Genomic DNA, 22852 nt, shown 5'->3' with positions numbered 1-22852 from the left:
AGCTATATGCGAGATATTAACAACTAAGAAAAGATGCACATAATTACTATAGAAATTACATGTACAAGTTGACTTGGAATCATAATTATAATTGACAATATAGTTGTAATAATAATAATATAATTATAGTTTATATAATAGTATATATAGTTTATATAGTAGTATTTATTACGTATTATGATAATATATTCGTAATTCTTGATTAGTGCATAAATATTTTAAATATTTCAAATTATAATGAATAGAACAATAGAAACGACGCAATTCCACATCCTAACCATACACACATATGCGGAAAATACGTCGTGCACGATACGCTAACACATTGTCAGTCGCTAAGAAATTTTTTATAAAATTACAAACTATGGTCATCGTGCCCAATGTCTTTCACCCACCCAAGTAGCACCTGGGCACGTGAGTGAGATCCTGACAATGAACACGGAAGGGGTTAAACCTGAAAATCCTGAACTAAAAAATGATTAGTTTGTGTATTTAATTTGTATCTAACGGACTACTGCATTATTTTATTTCAAACTATAATGACTCTATTCTTTCAAAAATAAAGACAATGGGCAAGAACTGAATTTATTAAACAAGATATTATGAAATCTAATAATTGACTCAAGCAATCAAAATCAAACAACTAATTCTAAATCAAATATTAATAGAAATAACCTCAGGCGATTTCTTTATCAAAGCACATTTTCGAAAATGCAAAAGTAATGTCCAAACTTGTTGCCTTGATTCAAAAATCTGACTGTCGCGAAGTAGCTTCTTACACATAAAGTTTTATATATTTTTCTACGGAAAGAATTCTAATCTACTATATATTTCAAATTGTATTGAAGCTCATAATTTTAAAACTCAATTAATTAAGTCATTTAATACTATCATAAAAGAGAAAATGAAATTAAAAATTATTAATTATTGTAACAAAATATATCACCAATATCAATAAGTAATAACTGCATCTTTCATAGCAACGAAGTTGGAGGACATCCATCTTCTCTACTATGATATGCTCAAACGAAATAATTTTAATAATAATTATTCATAAATATTTATAATTTATCTATTCATATGAATATTTTACTTTTGCAAACATTTATATTGATGATATTTTGATTTTATAAGTAATTACTATAAATATATATATTCTAATTATTAAAATCGCGATGTGCAAGAAGCCCTATCCTGATCTAATACATAAAACACCTGAAAAAAATGTTACTACTCGCAGATATAAAAAATATCCGCGGTCACTATGCTCGTCAAAAACTCTACGTATACAACCAGTCACTCGTGCCGATTCGGATCTTTCGTCCTACGACATGGTTGAATGACCGGAGGAACATAAATGCATGCGACTCACGCGACAGATGTGAAGAACGTTATCATCGATGCTGGGAAAGTTATCGTGAAGACCCTCATCCCCATGGTGGAAGTGAATGCCGTGAAAAATTTCCTGAAAAACAAAATATTTTGTTCCTAAAGACACAGTGTTATTCGTGAAAATTTAAATTTTAATAATGATAAAAATTCGAACTAATAATTTGAAGTGTTTTTATTTTACAATTATAATTTTACATTCAATTTCAATAGAAAGAGTGCTATAATTTAAATACAACATGCTAAATATTTACATTTTTAGCTTTTGAAGCATCGTAAGATCCACAAAAGATTAGGGGAAGTGGAGATTGTAGAAAATCTGTAACAAAACATTAAACATTAGAATTTATGTTTACAAGCAAAGCAAAATCTTAAGGTGGAGATAATGAGAGATTCTTACATTTTTGGCTTTGCAGCCACCGTTGGATATTCCCCAAAATATGCCAAAAAATTGATGCTGTGAAGCGTCTGTAACAAAATGTCAAACTTTACACTTTGTTGTTAAATTTGAAGAATTGAGTAAAGTGAAGTATACTATATAAAAACTACTTACGATCTTGATCTCCAGGAGAGACCTTATCCTCTTGAGCACTGACTCTAATATACCGGAAACGAATGTTGAATAAGAAAAAATATAAGAAAAGAAAAATAAAAGACTATCAACGAGCGACTATCAATCGGCGGACTTACTGACTCTAACTTCACAAATTATAATTCAAATAAATTAATCATCTGATTTATGAGAGCCATTCTGCTCAGAAAAATATTAAAATATTGCGCAACAAACACTGATTCTACCAAACGCATTGCACGCGATCACAAAAATTTTCTGAAAATAAAGCTGGTTAAAAGGGGAAGGGCAAGGAGTACGTTCATTTTGAAAACAGTGCTATTTTTCCAGAAAATGATTATAAACTTAAGTATGCATTAAATATATATAGTTGGAAATTATAAAATATTTCTCAATATTTGCAGAAATATTTGTAGAAATTAACTCTGAATATTATTAAAGTGAAATATGCACATTAGTAATATATCATGTATTATATTATAAATATTCGAAAATGTTTATATAATAAATAAAGCAATGAGTTAGTCATATTACAAAGTTACAATATTTGTACTGGTTAAAATTGAAATTAAATTTTGATATAAAATTATAAATTATTTTTAGCCTGGTATGATATGTTTATATATTCATATGCCATTATTTCTTTAATTGTTCAAAATTATATGTAATAATTATTTGGTTAAATCTTACCTAGAGTTGAAGGTTAAGTCTTACCAAGAAGTTGAAAAATGCACGTTCTGTCTTAAAAATTCAAAATACAAACACAAATCTAACAACTATTGATTTAAATGTCAACCTGAGAATTTCTGGATGATACTTCTGCTGAGTGATTCTCCTGGATAATACTTCTTTCTTTACAGATGGAGTGTGCTTCTTCCGCCATGCATCCCGCTTAAAAGTCGAAAAGTAAGAAATATCGATCACGTTCGAGAATCGTAGGAAGTATATTGCATATTTCACCGTTGGGGCGCTGTAATCGCACGTTTCGCACGACATATCAACTGAAAATAAAAAATAAAAAAACTCTGGTCTAACTCAAATACACAAAATTCATAAAAAATTCTTAAAGAGAAACGAAAATATTCATACGAATATTTAAATATGATTTAATTAAAATTTGAATTACACTGTGACTTATTCTAAAAGATATTGAAATTATTATAATTTTTATTAATTGCTATATATTATTGTATATGTATGTATGTATATATATACTATATATTATTATATATTACTATAATACATACTATATGTTATTATATATTACTATAATATATACTATATGTTATTATATATTACTATAAGAATTGGAAATCTATTGTCAAAATTAGATTTTATTAATTAATAATAATTGAAGAAAAAGAAGATAACCTAAATGAGTAGCTCGTTTAATCTTGTCGACTTTCATCCTATTGTTAGTGTCCTTTATAAACTTTTGTAATATTGTATATAAATTATGAAGCAAATACATATATCGGTTAAGTATCGAGCAAACGTTAACAACATTATGCAATAAAAAAAAGAACATATATAAATACCTCTGTCTTCACTGCAATAAATCAAATTGCATTATGTCTTCATGAAACTCTACCGGATTTATGAATAATTATAATGACGTCCGTTTGAATTCCACAGCGCCATATTTGATTTCATGGCGCCCTCTGAAACTTCGAAATTTCCCTCGCAATTTACCAGTAATCTGTAGAAAAGGAAACCAAGACTTCTAGATAAATGTACCAAAGGAACAAGTTATATAAAATTAGAGGAGCAATCATCGAAATCAAGTCAAGTCACATCGAAACTTTTATGACCAAAATACTTTCGGAAACTTTCATGACAAAAAAAACGATCAACAAGGAAAGAATAATTTAGTTATAAAATACAGTCATATTCGATAAATTACTGAGTAGAAAGTACCTTGATCGAACGAAGCTAACGTAGTTAATGTGAATACGAACGTCGAAGAGATATTGATGAAAGTTTCCCGCAGTCAATAAACATCACGCAGAGTAACACGTCTTGACGAGTCGACGATCAACAATACAGTAACCCGTCCACCAATAAATTCGCGCCATGAACTAATTTGGAGGGGTGAGGTATAAGCGCGCGAAAATACGATTCGATCGATTTATTGGAAAAGCAGTATTCTACACGAATACTTTCAACAAAAAGCATAGTATGTCGTACATATTTACACATGAATATCTGTGTATAATCTTATGCATTAATTTAGCTTAATCGAACGAAATTAACTATTAATTAATAAACATAGAATTTAATTAAAGATGGCACATCTTCAATACCATTTATAGTTGTATTTCTTACTGGAACACTTTTAATTGTACGTTATGTTAATTTCACGAAACAAATTTAATTATTAATAAGAATTTTATGAAAAGCAAACATTGTCGTTTGTGTGAATATTATATTCGGAAGTGTTTATTACACTTGTACACGTGTTTAATTTTTTGAGTATGTTATATAATGTTATGCTTAATGAACTCAGAGCACAAACGTTTATAATTTGTTGAAAATTATTTAGTAATAGACAAATCTATAATTGTTATTCTAATAACATAAAATTTCTGTGTTTTATGGGATAACAAACACTAGCGTCGCGTTGTGGCGAAATGGAAGAACTAAATCCTATGTATTCATAATAAAGAAAATAATTAATTTTAATTATTTACACCAATAATTTGCATTTGTTACGTATATGTTTCGAAGATGGTAACACCGACTACGTTCACAAACAACCCTTGTTCCAACATTCAATGTAGTTTGCGAGAAATTCAACCCTCTCACAGAACTTTTGATCTATTGTACAAAATTTAAAAATTTTTATTAGTACACTCTGAACTGTAAATGGAGCATAAAATGAAAGTTAGGTGTCTTAAATGGACGACACAATTTCCAAAGTTGACAAATTATTCCTCTTTATTGGTTTTTTTCTAAATTACAGCAAAGTGCTTCTATTTGGGTATGGTGGCGCCATCAGTCGGTGATACTGCCTGCAGGGGGGCGTAGGATGCCCTGTAATATAGTAATAATAATATTAAAACGTCAAAGTGTCGTCCTCTATAACATATTATCGCAAACTAGATGCACTTGATCATATCCTCATATAACTACTGTCGATAAAAAATGAAATTGGCAACCTGCATGTATTTATGTTAACATTCTTTAAGGAGCCAGAAAAAAAAGATTTTGAAACATTAACAAATTATCAAACTTTATTCAGAATTTTAATTTTGCGATTTGCAAAAATTTTACGATTTAAACAATTTGTTTTCATACAAATTGCAATTACTACATCGATCGATTAATTAATTTACACACTTGCATCACACTACATCGATCGATTAATTAATTTAACTCTTGAATTCTCTGAGTTGATAACTAAATAGCTCTTTTTTTATTCTTATATAACTCTTTATTTTCCTCTGCAGCTTATTTCCTTCACATTACTCTTCCAATGCTTTACCTACAAAGTTGTTACAATTCGAATGAATTCTAAGCGAATTTTTCGAACAATCCTATTGCCCCATGGATTATTGTTAATGTCGATAGAAACTGATGTAACATCGAGGTTATTGAGCCTCTAATCGTCGCAGTTGACACGATGAATTGCACGTACATCGGCAAGAGCGCAGACTCGAGGAGGGCGCGAACGTCTCGGTCAGGAAAGCGAGACACCACGGGACTAAACGGAACGAAACGGTGTTGCTAAATATACTACGCGGAGGCACGCGATTCTCTCTACGGCTGGGGACAGCAGGATGGTCATCAACATCCGAAAGCACATACATCGTCCTCGGTAGTGATATTTTGTTGTCGTTTGCTTCGTTGGTAGGTTCCTCCGTAGCGGAGAATCGCACACGTAGTGAACGATAGTCGTGACGTATCAAACATATTGAGTCAGCGACCGGTCTCGAAGCGAATCTCTTGGTTAGTTTCTGTGATTTTTCCGGGGGTGAAGGTTTCTCGAGGAACGGTTCTATATGTGTTTTAGGTCTTCTGCCGATGTCGTCTTTGTCACGTGGTAACCGACCGTATTACAGGTAAATTGGATAAGTCCGAATTTCTTGGATAATTTCTAATTTTTATCGGCTACTGAGACAGTAGATGACGTAGAATCACATTTCCTGTTGATAATGAATAAATCTTGTTGAATGCATTGATAATGAAAGGCGCGTGACAGATATTGCGCAAGTGGTTTCCTACAGGAAACGATAGCTTTATGTAATCGCTGGAATGTGGATGTTGACGCGTTCATGGAGAATTTAATCGCGTACATTTGGAGGGAAAGAATGCTCCAATTTCATTGGAAAAATATATAAAATACAATAAAATGTAGAAATGCACAAAACACAATATGTAAATGTATAAGGTAAAACACTCGCAGATTCAACTGATGAAACAAAATTCCATTTCGAGTCTATTTTTTTGATTACATTCATAAAAAGTTATGAACTTGCACAAGCATCCACAGTTTAGTGAAAACATTGGAAAATACAGTAACATTCCGTTCGAATTATTACACACGATTTTTCACTATTGCACCTTTTGTACCATAGCAGTTGTAAACAATTTTCTGCCGTTTATTTATAATTGCTATCACACATTCATAAAAATGGCGAACGCGAATGTCTTGCACGTGTACAAATGTTTATTTTGCAATTAGTCCGTTACAAACTAAATTGACATAGAATCAGCGTGACCCCTCTTATTCTTAGAAACACATTCAACGAACAAGCGTAAATGTTTGAATCAACAGCCTTGTTGAAATTCGTCACGCGGCCACATTTGATTGCATCATCAAAATTTACACTGGTTCAAATTAGGATAGATTTTTCGTTATGCACTTTGTTCACTGGTAGTGTTCGCACGCACGCGAAGCGTCACAAAGAATCCAATATATTTTTCCTTAAGTCGCCAAAAATTTCTAAGCGACATTTTCACGATTTTATTCATAATTTTTAAACACACTTAGCTCCATTAGCTCAGGAAATTAAGCTCAATTAACTAACATTGTATTTATACCTGTTCATGCCTGTAATAACTAGATTGTGCGACGTTTATCCAAATTCACCTTATAAAAATTGTTCACGTCGAATATTTTACACGCTTTCACTATCGTATATTCTGTGCATTGTGTGTACTTCTACATTTTTATCTTCAAATCAAGTTAAACGCACAAGCACTCATAATCTACCGACGAACATCATTTTTTTTCTGCATAATGGAGTCAAGCTCATCTTGAATTTCTCAGTGACCTTGCAAGAACTAATAAACCAAACATTTACATTGCGCGTATTTCTACACGTTCAAAATTTCTCATAAACGCACAACCATCCACAGTCTAATTATAACAGCCGCTCTGACGCAATTCCGATATATTCGTTTTCCTTTTTCTTTTTTTCTGCACTTCTCCGCGTCACACGTTCGATCTGCGTACGCTGAGATTCTGCAAATTGAAATCTCGCCGTCGATGCCTGAACGTTCGAAGTCTAATAAGAAAAAAAAAAACCACGGTCGTATAATTTCCGTTTTACAAAAATACACGCTCTGGTATATATATGACGTAATAACAAAGCATACTCGCCGGAGGAGCGCGACAGCGGAACAATGACGAATCCCGAGGATCATTTGGACAGCCCTTTTCAACGATCCCGTTTAATGGATTAGGGGAGAAAATCGTGGCTCGGCGAAACGCGTCGTTCATAGAATTTCTCGATCAATAGTCGTCGCACTTTACCAGTCGGCGTACAGTTCGTAAATATGACGACCGTGGATCGCGTTTCGTTCGGGCGTGCATATTGCTTCGTGCACCGTGCTCGCTTCGTAAAGATCGCGTTTCGTCGCGGTATGTGCAGCTGCAGTTAAAGTCCCCTTGTTAATACTGCCGTCGTGCGAAAACTCGAGGCGCAGAAAAATGCCACTTGGCATTCCTTTCATTTCCTACGTGCTTGTATACAACTAGATTCAGACACGAGGATATATCCCTTCGAAAGAAGAAACGAACTGACGAGAGTAAAATTGTGCCGTGCTGTGAAATTGTGCGTGAGAAGGACGAGACAGAGATATCGTCGAACTAGTGAGAACAATCGAAAATTGAACGGGAAACGGGACGAAAGGTTTCTGATGAGCGAAACCGTGGTGTCGTTTTCGGACGTTTTTGCTGGACATTCATGTGAACTTGCTTACACCTGGTGTGGAAGATTACTGGAGAGGATAAAACAAATTCGATTTTTTCTACGTTGACAGAGATGAATATCCAGAAGCCTGAGGGCCTTTTGGGGGTTTTGCCGATCGAACTTGCGTCCTCGACGAGTTCGCGGCAACTCATTATAAATCAAGACCAACAGGTGTGTTCGACAGAAATAACAAGTAGCTTTGTTCTTTCGTTCTTTTTGTGTTTTCTCTCACGAACGCCACGTTATGTACAATCTAGGTACGTTTAATAGCATGTGCCGACAATAGCGCCCATAACTTGAAATGATTTTCCAAGACTCCCTTTTTTTTTTTTTTTTTTTAACTTCTTTGACATCAACGTCCGAGATGCAACCGAGACGTTACGCAATTACAATACAAATAATTTTTACCCGAAATTGGTTGATCGCTTAAGTTAATCTCGATCAGATAATTTCACGTGCTTTGCTTTAAAAATGTATATAATGTTTATACCGTTTATATACTGCGATACCGTTTTTCTTTAATCCTTCTTTTATACACGATAGGTAATGCGCTTGGGCACTGACATTTGATTTCAGATAAGCGATAGGAGTGATAAACGAAGTAGATGCATATTGAGTTCTAACTGTGGAATATTGGTCGCATTAAATTGAATTAATTGAAGAATTTTAAAACATACTGACAAACATAACATTTATTAGACATTTTCAATGATGATGTTAAAGAATATAGCAAGAGTAATTAGTATTTGACTAACTCGTGAACTCCGCCATGTTCTTTATTACGATCTTAGAAATCATTTGTACTTACAAGTTATCTGAGGATAATGGCAAGATTCTAAAAATAATTGAAATTGAAATTTTGAGAATCGATATAAAAAAAAAAACAATAATAATAATAATTTGAGAAGCGAGTAATTAATAAACACGATCGATATTCTATAGTAATAAAATAGTAATAAAAATAATATCAATGAAACTATAAAATTATCAACTATGAGAAGGAAACAGCACGCATTTAAATATCACAAAATTACTCTCTTTCTTGTCTGAGAAACAAAGTTGTCTGAAATTCTTTTATACTTCTATCGCTCGTCTGCTCTCGTATATGTTTCTATCTTTTACATTGCAAATCTGTTTTGCTATTTTATGTTATTCTTTGAAAAGGGCGTGTGTGAATAATAAAGAAACCGAAACGAACAAAAAAAAAAAAAAAAAAGAGTAAAAAATGAAAAGACAGAAACGGAATATATTGGAAAGGAGAGTGATGTAATACAGATCGGACGCGTGTCGTTTTACATAGGATGAAGAGGCGTCGGATTGTCCACTATTAACTCCTAGCCCACCGGCCACGCAACCGAACAATGCCTTGGAAGACGACAAGATCTTCGTTTCCGCGGAAGGGAATCCCGTGGAATCGATTCCGCCGCCGACGCTCGAAAACATTAATAAAGAGGACGGGCTTAACGAGTTCATGAATATAGTGAACAGCTCGAGCAGAACGCTGAACGATGGTAGGTTTCATTTGGTAGTTTGGCACATTTTCAGTTAATTCGTACACGGTTGACGATATTAATCGTGTACGTTTCTTTGTTATTGTCCTCTTTATTGAGTTGCAATCTCTTGTATACTAACGCTGGTAACGTTATACTGTCTGGCAGTTGCCTCGACTGCTTGGTAAACGATAATTATTCTTTTAATTTTGTGCATGTTTTAATCGTAACGTAAGACGTTAGCGTCGTTTAAATGTCGTTTGCAATAATTGATTTTTATTAACGTCGCAGCAAAGGCGAAACGTCGGATGTAACGTGGATATTTTTGAATCGTAAAGAACAAAAAGAATTCGTTACTCATGTAATACTCGTTACATATAAGTTTCAAAGGATGAAATAATTAATGTACTTGGTTTGAAATTCGATGTACCGTGGATTAATATTAAATTACGAGAAGAACCGCTGACCTATAGATGGTTATGAAGAGAGTTAGTTTATTTTAAGAAAGTACATAAACGTTTTATCGCGTGCTCTTTACACAAATTTGGATCCAGACACGATCACGTCATAATTTATTAAAAGGTACGCTTGCGGCCTTTTTTGAGCGCAATATTTGAACAAACATAGAAGTGAGAAAAAAGAAAAGATAAAAACAGTCCAACTTGAAAGCAGTTCAACTGAAATTCTAATGTTTATCGTAGATCATTAACATTAATCGAAACGAATAAATTTTATAATTTAATTCCTTATATCCTCTGCTATTTTTCATTTTGCATTCAAACAGACTGATTTTTATAAAAAGAAAAAAAATAATCAACACGTAATATTGTATATATTGTATCTAAATTAAAAAAATTTGTTTTATAGACTATGGTATAATGAATATTATTTTAAGCATTTCGCGAATAAATTGTGCATATTTATAAGGTATTGACATACTACAATCAAAATTAATAAAATTGGAAGAATCACTCCCTCTTGACAATTTCGGAGCTTAGCATCTGGTATTTCAAGTAATGTCAATCAATAAGAGCGAGCTTATGTTAGAAATGAAAATAAACCAGCCCGAAAACCAATGTATTATGTTTCTCCCAGTTGAATATTTAAAAAATGGTTACGAAGCACGTGGGTGGTAGGTATTTTGGTAATGAACTTCAGGGAGAGTTGTTCCCCAGTCTAGAGTATCGAATTTAGAACAGACTTCCTACAAGCGTCGCATTTATTTCACTTTTCAAAATTTCAAGCCCGATTTGTGTCGATACAATTAATTTTTTCTTTTCCCAACACAGTTGTAACATCAGGGAAGGTTTAAATAATTTAACAATCAATTTTGAAGAGAATCATTTTTCATGTCACGCGCGTTCATTGATTATGTGTACTCAATCTCTATGTCTGTGCACTTTTTCTTTCTCTTTTTTTTTTTTTTTTCTTAATAGTTGTCTAAAGCCAATCTTTGTCGCAGCATCATACGAATAACATGTCAGTCACAATCTATCAATTCGTTAAGTTTGCTTATGTGTGTGTGTAACTAGTGCAATGGAACTGCTTATAATTGTTTTATGGTTCTTGTGTTCTCTCTGTGGTGTTGAGAATATTTGTAGAGATTAAATTTAATTTGAACTCCCATAAGATAGATGTAATTATTATTTATCTTCATCATCTCTCGTTATCATATTATTTCATCGTCATTATACTTTAATTATAATTATAATCATCTATATTTAAGCACGCACTGTCTTCTTACAAGTAACCAAAGGCAAAACTCGCGATATTACATAACTACGGAGGAAGGTAATATCTGCTAAAAAAAAAAAAAAAAAATCAATTCGTGCTAAACAGATATAACTTTTTACAGCTTCGGTAAAGTCGCTAATACCTGAACTGATGACACTTTGTAATGCAGTTACTGCTCTGCTACTGTTTGTGTTTATTACGTTTGATCTCTCAACAGAATATTACATTTCTACTGCAACTTTGTATAAATTAAAACAGCAGAAAACAACCAGTTCAGAGGTAAAAGAAAATTTCACAATTATTCAATGGTACAATTGCGAAGCTGCGAGATAATTCCAGAGACATGGAACAATCTTTTGACACTTTTTTTCACGATTGTTGCCTTCCTCCGCAATTGCCCGACGTAATTTCCTTTCCCTTCCAATTTCACGCAAAAACAACTCCACGCTCGTCGGGCAATTCGCGCAACGAGATCGAAGAAAATGGTCGACGAATGGGTACTCACCATACTATCGAGCAACGCGAATCGCGTGAGTACTCACTCACTTGCATTAAATACGTTCGTCATTCTCGAGCAACCTTATGTAATGGCGTCGCGTTTATATGCACGGCACTTGAGCCGGCGATAAAGTGCCTTAACGGGATCCGGTTTCAATTGAAGTGACAAATTAATCTTAATGAAGTCTGGCCGTAACAACCGTCGGGAATCGACGCGTGCCTCGACGTCCACTGCGTGCCCTGTGCCACGAACAACAATGGTCGACGATCCAAGCATTTCGAACGTTAACAGTTACGAAATTCAAGAGAGCCGCCCGAGGCTTCTTTTCTTTTTTTTTTTCTTTTTCTATCTTCTTCTAATTTCGATATCGCCGATCTACAAGCCGCAAGATTATTTCAAGTGTCGTTGTATTAATTGCAGAACCAAGCTCGCGAGATCCGATGGTGGAATCGACGACCAGCGGGAGCAGCAGTGACACAAACGAGCCCGTTTGTGCACAGCTCTTGACACAGCTGAACACAGCTTATCAGCATCTCGCGCCCGATGCCCAAGCTCTGGTAAGCATTCGACGAAAGATTACTGGTAACGTGATTCCTTTCAGCTGGGAAAAGGAACGCTGGCGTCGCGAGATAAACCCTGGTGGGACAGATACAGCGAAAATGTACAGATACAGAGATTGTTAGACGTGTTGGGTGCCAATTGTTTCAATTCTAAATGTTAACGATACACCGAAAATGGGTGTTTCGACATGGTTTATTTCGGGGAATTGGGAATCATTTCGAGAAAATATATCACACTGTGTTGTAATGCAATATAATATAATATATAATCATATATAATATATTTAATATAATACATATTCGTAGATATATAATATAATATATAATCATATATATGTAATATATAATATAATATAATCATGTTGTATTAATATATATATATATATATATTATCATATATTATCATATATTATATATATATTATATATACATATCATATATTATTTTACATATTATATATATATATATATAAAATTTTCATATACATATATTATCACATATTATTTTACATATTATATATATATATATATAGAATTTTCATATACATATATTATCATATATTATTTTACATATTATATATATATATATATAAAATTTTAAAAATTGTATCATTATTTATTTAAAAATTTGTATTTACAACATCTTGAGATAGATCTTCGGATTTTAATTTGATGTTCGATCGTAATTCCTCCATTCAGAGTTTGTATTTTATTATAGATGTGTTCATTCACTAGAACTCTTATCATTCGTCATTTAATTGAAACTTGAATTTCAACTTTTGCTATTAATTAATTGGAATTAATTGTCATCTTTTAAAATGTCCTTCGAGTGAACGATTTTCACTTGAACTTTGAATTGAAGCAACTTGGAGAGATGAAGACAAACGACCCAAACGTTAAAATATCAACTACACGTGCAATAATTAGCTGTATTTGTCCCACCATACCATTGATTATGCTCTGTACAGAAATATAATTATCTACAGTTCTTTTTCTAACCCTCTACGGTTCGATGAATCTCTCTCTCCTTCGTATCAACATTCATCTTAGCAGTTCTACTACTACTACTTGTATTATATTTTGAATCTTTCAATCGGTGATAAGTGACAGTTCGTTGCATAAATCGAACTGTCAGAGAACCTCACGTGCTCGGTGATATACGGAAAGATGAATGTGATGAAATACGACGTCGAGCCAGCAGAGGGTTAATTATATTACCGCAATAAACACACACACACACGTTGCGGACCGTCTGTGCTATTACGCTTTTTGCATATTTATGGATTGCACAGTGGTAAATCGCTAAATTCCTTTGTATATACCCTCATTACGAATAACGCAGACAGTGTCGACACGCTAATAAAAGATGTTGGTAAAAAAAGCGTGTGTTGCGTATTGGCTTGCTGTCAACTTTAACGTCCAAACATACGAATCTCTAACAGGAAAGTTTTGTCCAATTTTTGCGTTAATAAAAACTTTGACGAGTGTTGTTTGTTCGCTAATTCACGCTTTGTTTTCGCCACGGCCGATCACCTGTTCTATCTTCGTTCTAATTGTGTCAAGTTCAGTTGCATTCACGCGTCTCGCGCATTTATTTTTGATATACGCGTCGCTATATACATGCATATGTACATACAGTCCTCATTCTCATAATTAAGCGTTTTTTTTTTCATACATCAGATTATTAGTCCACCGGTGACGAAAATCTTGCTAGTGGATTATCGGCGGATATTTATGAAAAATGTACAAAAAGCAGATGAAACGTATGCAAATATTTGATCCGTATATATATTTGCCTATCATTCGTGGGTATGTACTTATTTCTCACGTATGCTCACCTATTGTTTAATATTTGCGTGTTTGCATTTGCAAATATGCACGGAAAATATGCAAATGAGCACGAAAAAAATGTAAATACGCAAAAGATACAAAAGCAAAATATGCATTTGCTTAAACATCCGCATTCTAGCTTGGTCGTACATCAACAGAGATTACGCAAGTTTTCGCATCGTTAATGAATTGCTGTACATACCTAAAGAAAAATCTTGCATATTTGTTTCCAAGGATAAAAAATTTGTTGTTGCAAATTTATTGTAAAACTTTTTTTAATTCTTCACATTTTTTTAAATAATAATTGCCTTCCGAATGACGAATGTATGCTAAAAATTTTATCTTTTCAAAAAACAAGCTCGTTCACTTTTTCTTTTAAAATGAACGTAAAGAAGACACGTTACTTACTAACGTGTTATAAAACAAAATCGTTTTTGTAAAGATTCATTATATTATTTAACAAATGGTGTCCAGCACAGAAATTTAATTTCTGACGGTGAAATGAATGAATCAGAACATGATATAAATGAATAGACGCAGAAAGAAATTTATAAAGGTGTAGATCTTAAAATTTCACGTGAATATAAGGGGTGAAAATCTTCGAGAACGTAATTAACAAAAACTGACACTGCAAACCCTTTAATGCACCTTTAAATAATACGAAAACTGACACTCTTCTATTCTGGACACAATGATCGCATCTTTGATACTAGAGGGAAGTTACCCTATTTATTATCGATTTCTTTTCATTCAAATTCACCCTTCTATATCTATCCTCTCTTCACGTTTCATTTAATCTAAGATTTACACGACATTTATGACGGCGTATCTCGTTTATTGACTTACTTTTTATATAAATATCCTTTTTATATAATCTGATAGTTCATATTAAATCTTTTATGACGTTGTACAGAAACGTTCTAGGCAAGCAGAAACTCTATCGTAGAAAATGACGTATTATCCACGTGTTGTACAATGCACGTAAAACACGCGCAGATGATATAAGATGATTTCTCGGGAAATATTGCATATATTTAAACTACAATTTATTAGTCGCCAACGTAATAAGAAACCGTATCGTAGATATTAAAACGATCCGATTTGCAGGTGAATCTATTTTTACTCTGTTCAGATTTAACGCCACTTTCGTTAATCGCTGAATACGTAACATATTGAGCTGGTAGTAAAATATTAAAATATATTTAAAAGTATTTCCCAATAACGAGTCTACTTCGCGTCAATTAAAGCTCTATTTTCATAGGTTTCGTATCGTAATTTGTCTAAAAAGTTCTGTCACTCGCGTCAGTGCGTTTTGGTCAGCTTGGCACATAGAAAGATCACTTTGCCAAATACTGCTAACGCAATACATTTGTCGTACGTATTCCATAAATCTCTATCACGAGAAATAAGCGAACATATTTGACACCGTTACCAATACGTGCTGATGAATGAATAATAGTTTAATCCCGCTCTACAAATACCGTAACAATCACGTTGCTTTCGTATTAGTTTAATAGTCTGAAAGATTTTCGACGCGTTGATCGTCTGGTTCTTGACTGAAAAGCAAAAGAAAATTTAATATCCTTGGTGTTATGTAATTTTGACATGTGCAATGCCTTTAGAAGTGTCATGGATGTTAGAAACTTTAGAGGACTTGCCTATTGAAGATTTTACTATCGAAGAGGCTGCGTTCAAATTTCTGGGAACTTGTAGAAATGTTTTTAATATAATGTAAACGTTTTTTTTATAAACATTAAAGTATCAAAATTTATAATAAGTGTATCTTTTCAGAAAGTGACATACGATTGTACAATAATTATCAATTATAAGACATTGTTAAAGTTGTATCTTTTCCAAGATACAATCTTCTCAAAGCTGAAAATTTAAATCGACACCGTTGGCAATATGAAAATTTAAAATCGGTAGCATCTTCAGTTTCGTGCGCGCATATTCCACCAGTACCACGTGCCATTGTTTCAACAACACAGTGTACATATCTATCATCACTCTCTTCAGCATCGATAGCAATTTGAAAACTTACACCCCGGTGAATCGGAGATCCGAAACAAAGAGAGATCGTCGATATCCAGATTGAAAATGCTCGCGAATGACCCAGATTGTTGCTCTGCCCACGATGCTGGTAATTGCACTTCGATATCGATGCCCAACCATGCCGATAGCTAAACTGCGGATCTTGTGCGAATTCTTGTGTTCTTCGGAACGTAATTTAATGGATAAAATTTTTAGAAAAAAGAAAGAAAGGAGAAAGAAAAAATTGTTTCGCGCCAAGACACAAATCTCACACTTTGATAATAATTTTCATACATATAATTAATAACAATGAACATGTTCTCGTATTCCGTGTCCCGTGTAATTTTGCAGTTGAAAATTTCCTACGGACGATAATCCGTAGTCTAGTAATGGCAATGTTACAGAACAGCACTTGGTCAATTTGATCATGGTGGAGGGAATCGCGTTGATCATTTTGTGTTCTTCCCGCCCCCTGCCCTTCTTTTTGTCACTAATCGCTTGCTGCTTCCTAACGTCCTTATGAACGTAAACTGTAACTGTTTAGTTTTACAATCAGGAGAATGGAGGAAAGCCACCTTTAGTCGGGATACAGCTAGTGGTACCGAAACCGTCGAAGGACTATCGCTTCATGAAATGGAACTGGCCACTCATACGGAAGACTTGTTTCTGGTCTTTGATGTCGGTGCTCGCCGGATGCGTAGCGCTCGTAATCGGTGTAATCGCCACGATGCCAAGAAAGTAAGTGCCCGCAGAACGAAGAACAGACGGTTCGTTTTTTAATATTTTTTAGAATTTTCGAAACTCTCGAATTCCGATTGCTGTGATTTTCTGCTGGAGAACAACGTCAGACTCTGTCAGACTCAGAAATTAAAAAAAAAATTAATTTTTAAAAAAATTAATATTACACACTCTTAATTTTTAAAAAAAATTAATATTACACACTCTTAATTTTAAAAAAAAAATTAATATTATTTTAAAATGTCGTATTCCTTCTCGTTTAAGAGTAAATCGGAAACATGGATCGTGAATATCATCGAGTGTTTCAGCTTTACATTCGTATAAAAATTTATATATTATATTCGTGAGTTTCTTAATTTTCATTTACGCTTGTTCGTTAAATGAAGAAATACAAGTTTTCGTTTTATGAAATTACTGCAGTTAAGAATATGTTTAGTATTATAACTAGGATAATAGAAGATATTTCTTGCCAAACGTAGCTTATTTTAACAATCGACGTATTTAAAACTGTCAGTAGTCAGTATTTTTAAAAATATTTATTTGATCGATCTCGATGTTTTAAAAAATCGATTTCGTAATTATAATAATTCTATGATAATCACAAATTTCGAAATTTATAATTAAAATTAATTTTATAATAAATTAATAATTTATATTAAATATATTAATATTTAAATAAAAAATTAAATGATTAAATTTTAATTAAATGTAATTTTTACTTTATATTTTATTAAATTAAAATTAAGAAATATTCTAATTATTAATAAAATTATTAAATAAAATAATTTTTTTAAATAAAAATTTAAATTTTAATTCTATAATTAAATATAAATATTATTTTTATATTTATATGAAATATCATTATTTTAAATATTATATTTTTAACAAAAATATTTTTCTAATTATATTTAAAAAATTTTAATTTCATTAATATTTTCAATATTATGCTCTGTTATTATAAGCTATTTAAAAAATATAATATTTTAATATAGTATAAAAATCATTATTAAATATATATATACATTAAAATAATTGTATATAATGATATTTTATTGAATAATAATTTTAAATTAAGTATAGAAAATAAAATTATAATATTAGAAAATATAATTTCATAAATTATTTCATATTTATTTAAAAATTTATTAAAATAATAAATAATAATTATATATATATATTAATTATATTTAATTAAGTAAAATTTAAAAAAAAAATTAATATTATTTTAAAATTTATTTTTATTAAAATCAAATTTACAATAAAACCTAAAATAAATATTTTAATAACAAAATACAATGATCGATCTCGATGTTTTAAAAAATCGATTTCGTAACTATGATAATTCTATAATAATCACAAATTTCGAAAATAATCCATAAAATCCAGTTCAATCTAATTCATTCATATACGCATGTCGTCCAAGTAAATGCGATACCATTTACGATACTTAAACAGTTCTATCTGTTCGAGTACATAGTATCGCTATCTAAACAACTCGTTTCCCGCAGGTGTGACCCGCCAGTCCAATGGTGGCAAGGCAGCGTGTTCTACGAGATATTCCCGGCATCGTTCCAGGATTCCTCGAAGGGCGGCGACGGAATCGGCGATCTCCGCGGCATCACGATGCGTCTGGACTATTTGAAAAAGCTGGGCGTGCGCGGGATCCGTTTGAATTCCATCTTCCCGGCGGCCCACTATCCCGAGTATTACGCGAACATCGAGAACCTGACAGACCTGAACAGAGAGTTAGGAACGTTGGACGATTTCGCCACGCTTGTGCGCGAGACTCACCGTCGAAACATGAGCTTGATTCTCGATCTGCCACTGTACCCGTTCGTCAAGACCCTGCACAACGAGACCACCGTGCCCTCGGAGAAGCCGAATAAAACGGACAAAGCGGTGCGCGAGAGAAGAGACGCTAGCGAAACGGCGGCGACCCTTCAGGAGGCAGTGTCGACGACGACGTCCTCCGTGTCGCTTCATCAGGCGATACGCGAGGCGCTGTCCTCGATACCGCCTCCTCTGGACAACTCGCAACGCGAAGCGTTCACATCGAGCCACGTCAATGACCCCGTGTCGGAGAATCCCGTGACGACGGCCATTAAAATCTGGTTGGAAAGGGGAGTGGACGGCTTCTACCTGAAAGGACTGGAGCACTACGCGAACGAGAAACCGTTCGCCGGCATTCTGAAACAGTGGAAGTCGATCCTCGGCTCCGAGAGGATACTCATTTGCCACGTGGACGCTTTGAACGCCGCGAGGTCGCCGGCGGCGAGGAACTCCATTCTGATGAGGATGGACCTCGTGGACGTTACGTTGCGCGTGACGAACGGCACGATGGACATCAAGAGACAGATCGAAGACGTTACCGGCAGCGTGCTGTTCGAGAAGCCCGGTTACCCGTGGGTACATTGGTCGATCGGTGGCGTGGACTCGAAGAGGATAGCTTCCACCATTAGCGTGAAGAACGCCACCATCGCCGCGACAATGTTAGGGATGATGCTTCCAGGAACGCCGAATATATTCTACGGAGACGAGGTATAAGCTGACGGGATGTAACATAAGTTTTGTCGCTGCGACACGTAGGAAGAATTTGCCTGTGTCGTGAAAAGAATTTAGGGATTTATAGTGTTACAAAGATTTGTAGTATTTATAGTATTTCGTATTAGCTATGTCGTGAAAAGAATTTAGGCATTTATAATTTAGTATATTATTTTGTCTTAAGGATAAATATAGTATTGGAGGCTACAGGGAAATTTATAGAGTTTTATATATATTTTATAAATATAACTCTATAAATGAATAAAATTATAGAGTATATATATATATATATAAAATTATAATTAAAGAATAAAATTATAGAGTTTATTATATATAATAAAATTTAGAGTTTAGAGTCTTTATGATAAAATTATAGAGTTTATATATAATATAAATATAAAAATATAATTCTATAAAGTAGAATTATAATATCTATAAGTGAGTAAAATTATAGAGTTTATATATATAAAATTATAATTAAAGAATAAAATTATAGAGTTTATTATATGTAATAAAATTTAGAGTTTAGAGTCTTTATAATAAAATTATAGAGTTTATATATAATATAAATATAAAAATATAATTCTATAAGTGATAGAATATATATATATAAACTTTACTTTATAGATATTTATAGTTTAATTTATATATAAGTAATTTATAGATAATTATACTTTATAGATATATTTAAACTATACTTTATAGAATAGATATTATAATTCTACTTTATAGAATTTTCTCATTCATAGAGTTTTATAATTGTTCACGTTAGTAATCGATCTGGTCTTTTTACTGGGTTTTGGAGCCACCTGTGAATTTTTCTTCCTTATTAATTTCAAAACTATTGCCATAATATTAATATGTCGAAGCTGTTACGTTTCTTGTCTTACTTGGTACAATCATATACTCAAAAATGTACCTATTTTTCTCTCCCTGTAATGCAATATCTCATGGCACGACGTTAATTTTTTCAAGTAACGTACGACAGCTATAAGTCTTGAGTGACAGTCATAAACGACGCTTTCTAAGAGTTATGATTAATGTTTAGATAGGTATTCTGGACTGTGAATGCGAGGATCACAAAGATCTTGCTCACGTGCACAACTTGGCGCCCATGTACTGGGAGGAAACCGACGGTTCCGGCTTTAAATTTGCGCCCATCGGTGTTACGGCTTGGCTTCCGGAATCTGCGAAGCCATTGGAGTCGAGCTTGATCGGTACGATCGCTGAGATGGCTGCTCTCCGAACGGAAACGACACCTATCTACGTGAAAGCGGTGCTAAAAGAGAATCAGGTGCTGGCGAACTGTGATATTAGGTAAAACCAAACAAACATAATGAATCGTTTAAAATTTCTACGATCTTACTCTTTGATACAAAGACACGAAGTGTAGAAATTTCGATTTCCGACGAACCTCGCTTTTTGACAAAGCTATTGGCAAGAGTGTTGCAACAATTGTTCAAATGAATGTCATTTTTTTTTTTTCTTTTCGCAGGTACGCAGACGACGAGATGATTGTAATAGAAAGATGGTATCCACGACGGAATTCTTACGTCTTCTTAGCGAATTTAGGCAATCAGACGCAAACGAAGGATCTATCCTTCCTCTATTACGGCGGTTACGTCATAGTCGGTCCATCGTACAGATTAAACAAGGACGTGTATTTCAAGGAACTCATCATACCTCCGGGAGAGGCTTTCGTTATAAAGCTGGACAAGTGAACATCCGTTATGAAATTTGAAACATCTACGCGACATTTACGCTCGTTTTATATAAATGTATATCTACGTACGATTAAGATTTCGACACCTTTGATTAATATGTTCAGCGTAAATTTGTGATATTTTGTTCGAGGAATATCGTTTACGTTGCGAACGTTGTACAACGAACGTTTAGATGTAAAAGTTCCTATTAATAGTAAATCAATTAGGAACAACAATGTCCAACAAAAGGGGAGAAACGTAAAACGAGAAGCAAAAGGAAGAAAAAGAGATGAGAGAGTAGAAAGCAAAAAAAAAAAAAAAAAGAAAAAAATAGACGCAGTGTGAAAAGAATGAAAGTAAAAGAGGAAGAGTTTTGTGCAGTCCCAACGATTTTACACACAACACACACAACACACACACACACACATACACACGGGTAAAATGTGTTTGAACACGAAATCAAAAGCTCACGATTAAAATCAAATTCTACGTATTGTTAACGTTTTAAATCTCGTTGGTTAATAATGACGAAGCACAACGAAGAAAAAAAAAACAAGAAAAATAATCGCGCATTTTACATTCCAAAGAAAGACAGATCATTTCACGTTTGCCTGTGTTCATTTTAATGATCGATGTGTCTAGGATGAGAGATTACTTCGCTATTTTGTATGTCTTTTAATCATTTTGATAATAAAGCCGATGATGCTTGGCGGTTCGATTGATTATTATTCACGCGAACTCGCCTATGACGGTCGATGGTGTTTCGTATTGCAACAGAGTACAAGGAATTTATTGCTCGTGTCATTTCAGGTACGATTACTAAATTTACCGATCGATCGAGAACATATTTCACGCCAAATATTTTTATATAAATGAATTTTATCACGCGTGAACGAACTTTGCTCGCAACGTGTGACTTTCACTTGTTTTACACACAATCGTTTTTTGGTACTAATCGAGTGATATTTTATCGACGCGTATATTCAAATGGTGCTGACACGCGAGAAGGTAGTAGTCATTTTTGTATTCTTATCCGACATCACGACGCGTTCGTGTGTTCCCTCGTACATGAATTTTGTATGTTGCTATGTTAACCTGTGTGACCCTAAATGTGCATTCTTCTTCAACTTGAACACCAAGGTACAAATTTCGCAATACCAAGGGGAGACACAATGTTTACTGTCTGTAACGTATTCGATGTATTGAAATTTTTACTTTAACAAATACTTTCGATTTTGATGTGGATATTGATGTTCGAAAATAAAAGGGGAAGATGTTACCGGATGATTTCAATTTAATTCTACAGTTTCCAAATGTAACGATAGTGAGATTAATAAAAAAAGAAAAGAAAAATTAGATTTCCAGAGTGCGCCTCTGTCGAGTTGAGCGTCACTCTTTCTTTCTCGCTAGTACACACTTTGCGCTGTCGTCAGTATATATATGACTTCTAAACCTTAGTACATCGAGCAGTTCCCTCGAGTAACGTGACGGAGCCACAATCGGAGTTCTCAGTGACTCTCTCATGCTCTGAGGAAAGTCCCTGGACCGTGGACAGAAAGTGTCGTAGCAT

General features: G+C 33.6%; 2 protein-coding genes across 11 annotated transcripts; one reads left to right on the top strand and one right to left on the bottom strand.

The window, feature by feature from the left end:
• Positions 1–1633: 1633 nt before the first annotated feature.
• Positions 1634–2843, bottom strand: LOC122530441. The gene is made up of 4 exons (XM_043657395.1): positions 2757–2843; positions 1943–2059; positions 1790–1857; positions 1634–1708 (listed from the first exon to the last, which is right to left on the bottom strand). The coding sequence occupies exons 1-4, from the start codon at positions 2841–2843 to the stop codon at positions 1648–1650; spliced, it is 333 nt and encodes a 110-aa protein (XP_043513330.1). The 3' UTR covers positions 1634–1647.
• A 2820-nt stretch (positions 2844–5663) lies between these two features.
• LOC122530432 (neutral and basic amino acid transport protein rBAT-like) lies at positions 5664–22566 on the top strand. 10 transcript variants are annotated; one of them, XM_043657372.1, is made up of 9 exons: positions 5664–5908; positions 5973–6021; positions 7944–8328; positions 9458–9668; positions 12301–12437; positions 16845–17038; positions 18547–19576; positions 20628–20896; positions 21075–22566. In XM_043657372.1, the coding sequence occupies exons 3-9, from the start codon at positions 8230–8232 to the stop codon at positions 21298–21300; spliced, it is 2166 nt and encodes a 721-aa protein (XP_043513307.1). In that variant the 5' UTR covers positions 5664–5908; positions 5973–6021; positions 7944–8229; the 3' UTR covers positions 21301–22566. The 10 variants fall into 10 exon arrangements, with proteins under 10 accessions (XP_043513307.1, XP_043513304.1, XP_043513306.1 ...); XM_043657371.1 differs by having other exon boundaries at positions 5665–5908; positions 8228–8328; XM_043657378.1 differs by having other exon boundaries at positions 5707–5777; positions 8228–8328.
• Positions 22567–22852: the final 286 nt, after the last annotated feature.

Source organism: Frieseomelitta varia, unplaced genomic scaffold (assembly GCF_011392965.1).
Source record: "Frieseomelitta varia isolate USP_RPSP 00005682 unplaced genomic scaffold, Fvar_1.2 scaffold_342, whole genome shotgun sequence".
Lineage (NCBI taxonomy): Eukaryota > Metazoa > Arthropoda > Insecta > Hymenoptera > Apidae > Frieseomelitta > Frieseomelitta varia.
The sequence above is the reverse complement of the archived record's forward strand: the minus strand, read 5'-3'. Positions and strand labels throughout refer to the sequence as shown.

Excerpts from the sequence above, each read along its gene's own strand:
- LOC122530432 (XM_043657372.1), top strand. The coding sequence starts at position 8,230 with ATGAATATCCAGAAGCCTGAGGGCCTTTTGGGGGTTTTGCCGATCGAA. Across the intron at positions 12,438-16,844 it reads CGCCCGATGCCCAAGCTCTG|TTTTACAATCAGGAGAATGG; the intron begins GTAAGCATTCGA and ends GTAACTGTTTAG. Across the intron at positions 20,897-21,074 it reads CTGGCGAACTGTGATATTAG|GTACGCAGACGACGAGATGA; the intron begins GTAAAACCAAAC and ends TTCTTTTCGCAG.
- LOC122530441 (XM_043657395.1), bottom strand. The coding sequence starts at position 2,843 with ATGGCGGAAGAAGCACACTCCATCTGTAAAGAAAGAAGTATTATCCAG. Across the intron at positions 1,858-1,942 it reads CTCTCCTGGAGATCAAGATC|ACGCTTCACAGCATCAATTT; the intron begins GTAAGTAGTTTT and ends ATTTTGTTACAG. Across the intron at positions 1,709-1,789 it reads GTGGCTGCAAAGCCAAAAAT|ATTTTCTACAATCTCCACTT; the intron begins GTAAGAATCTCT and ends GTTTTGTTACAG.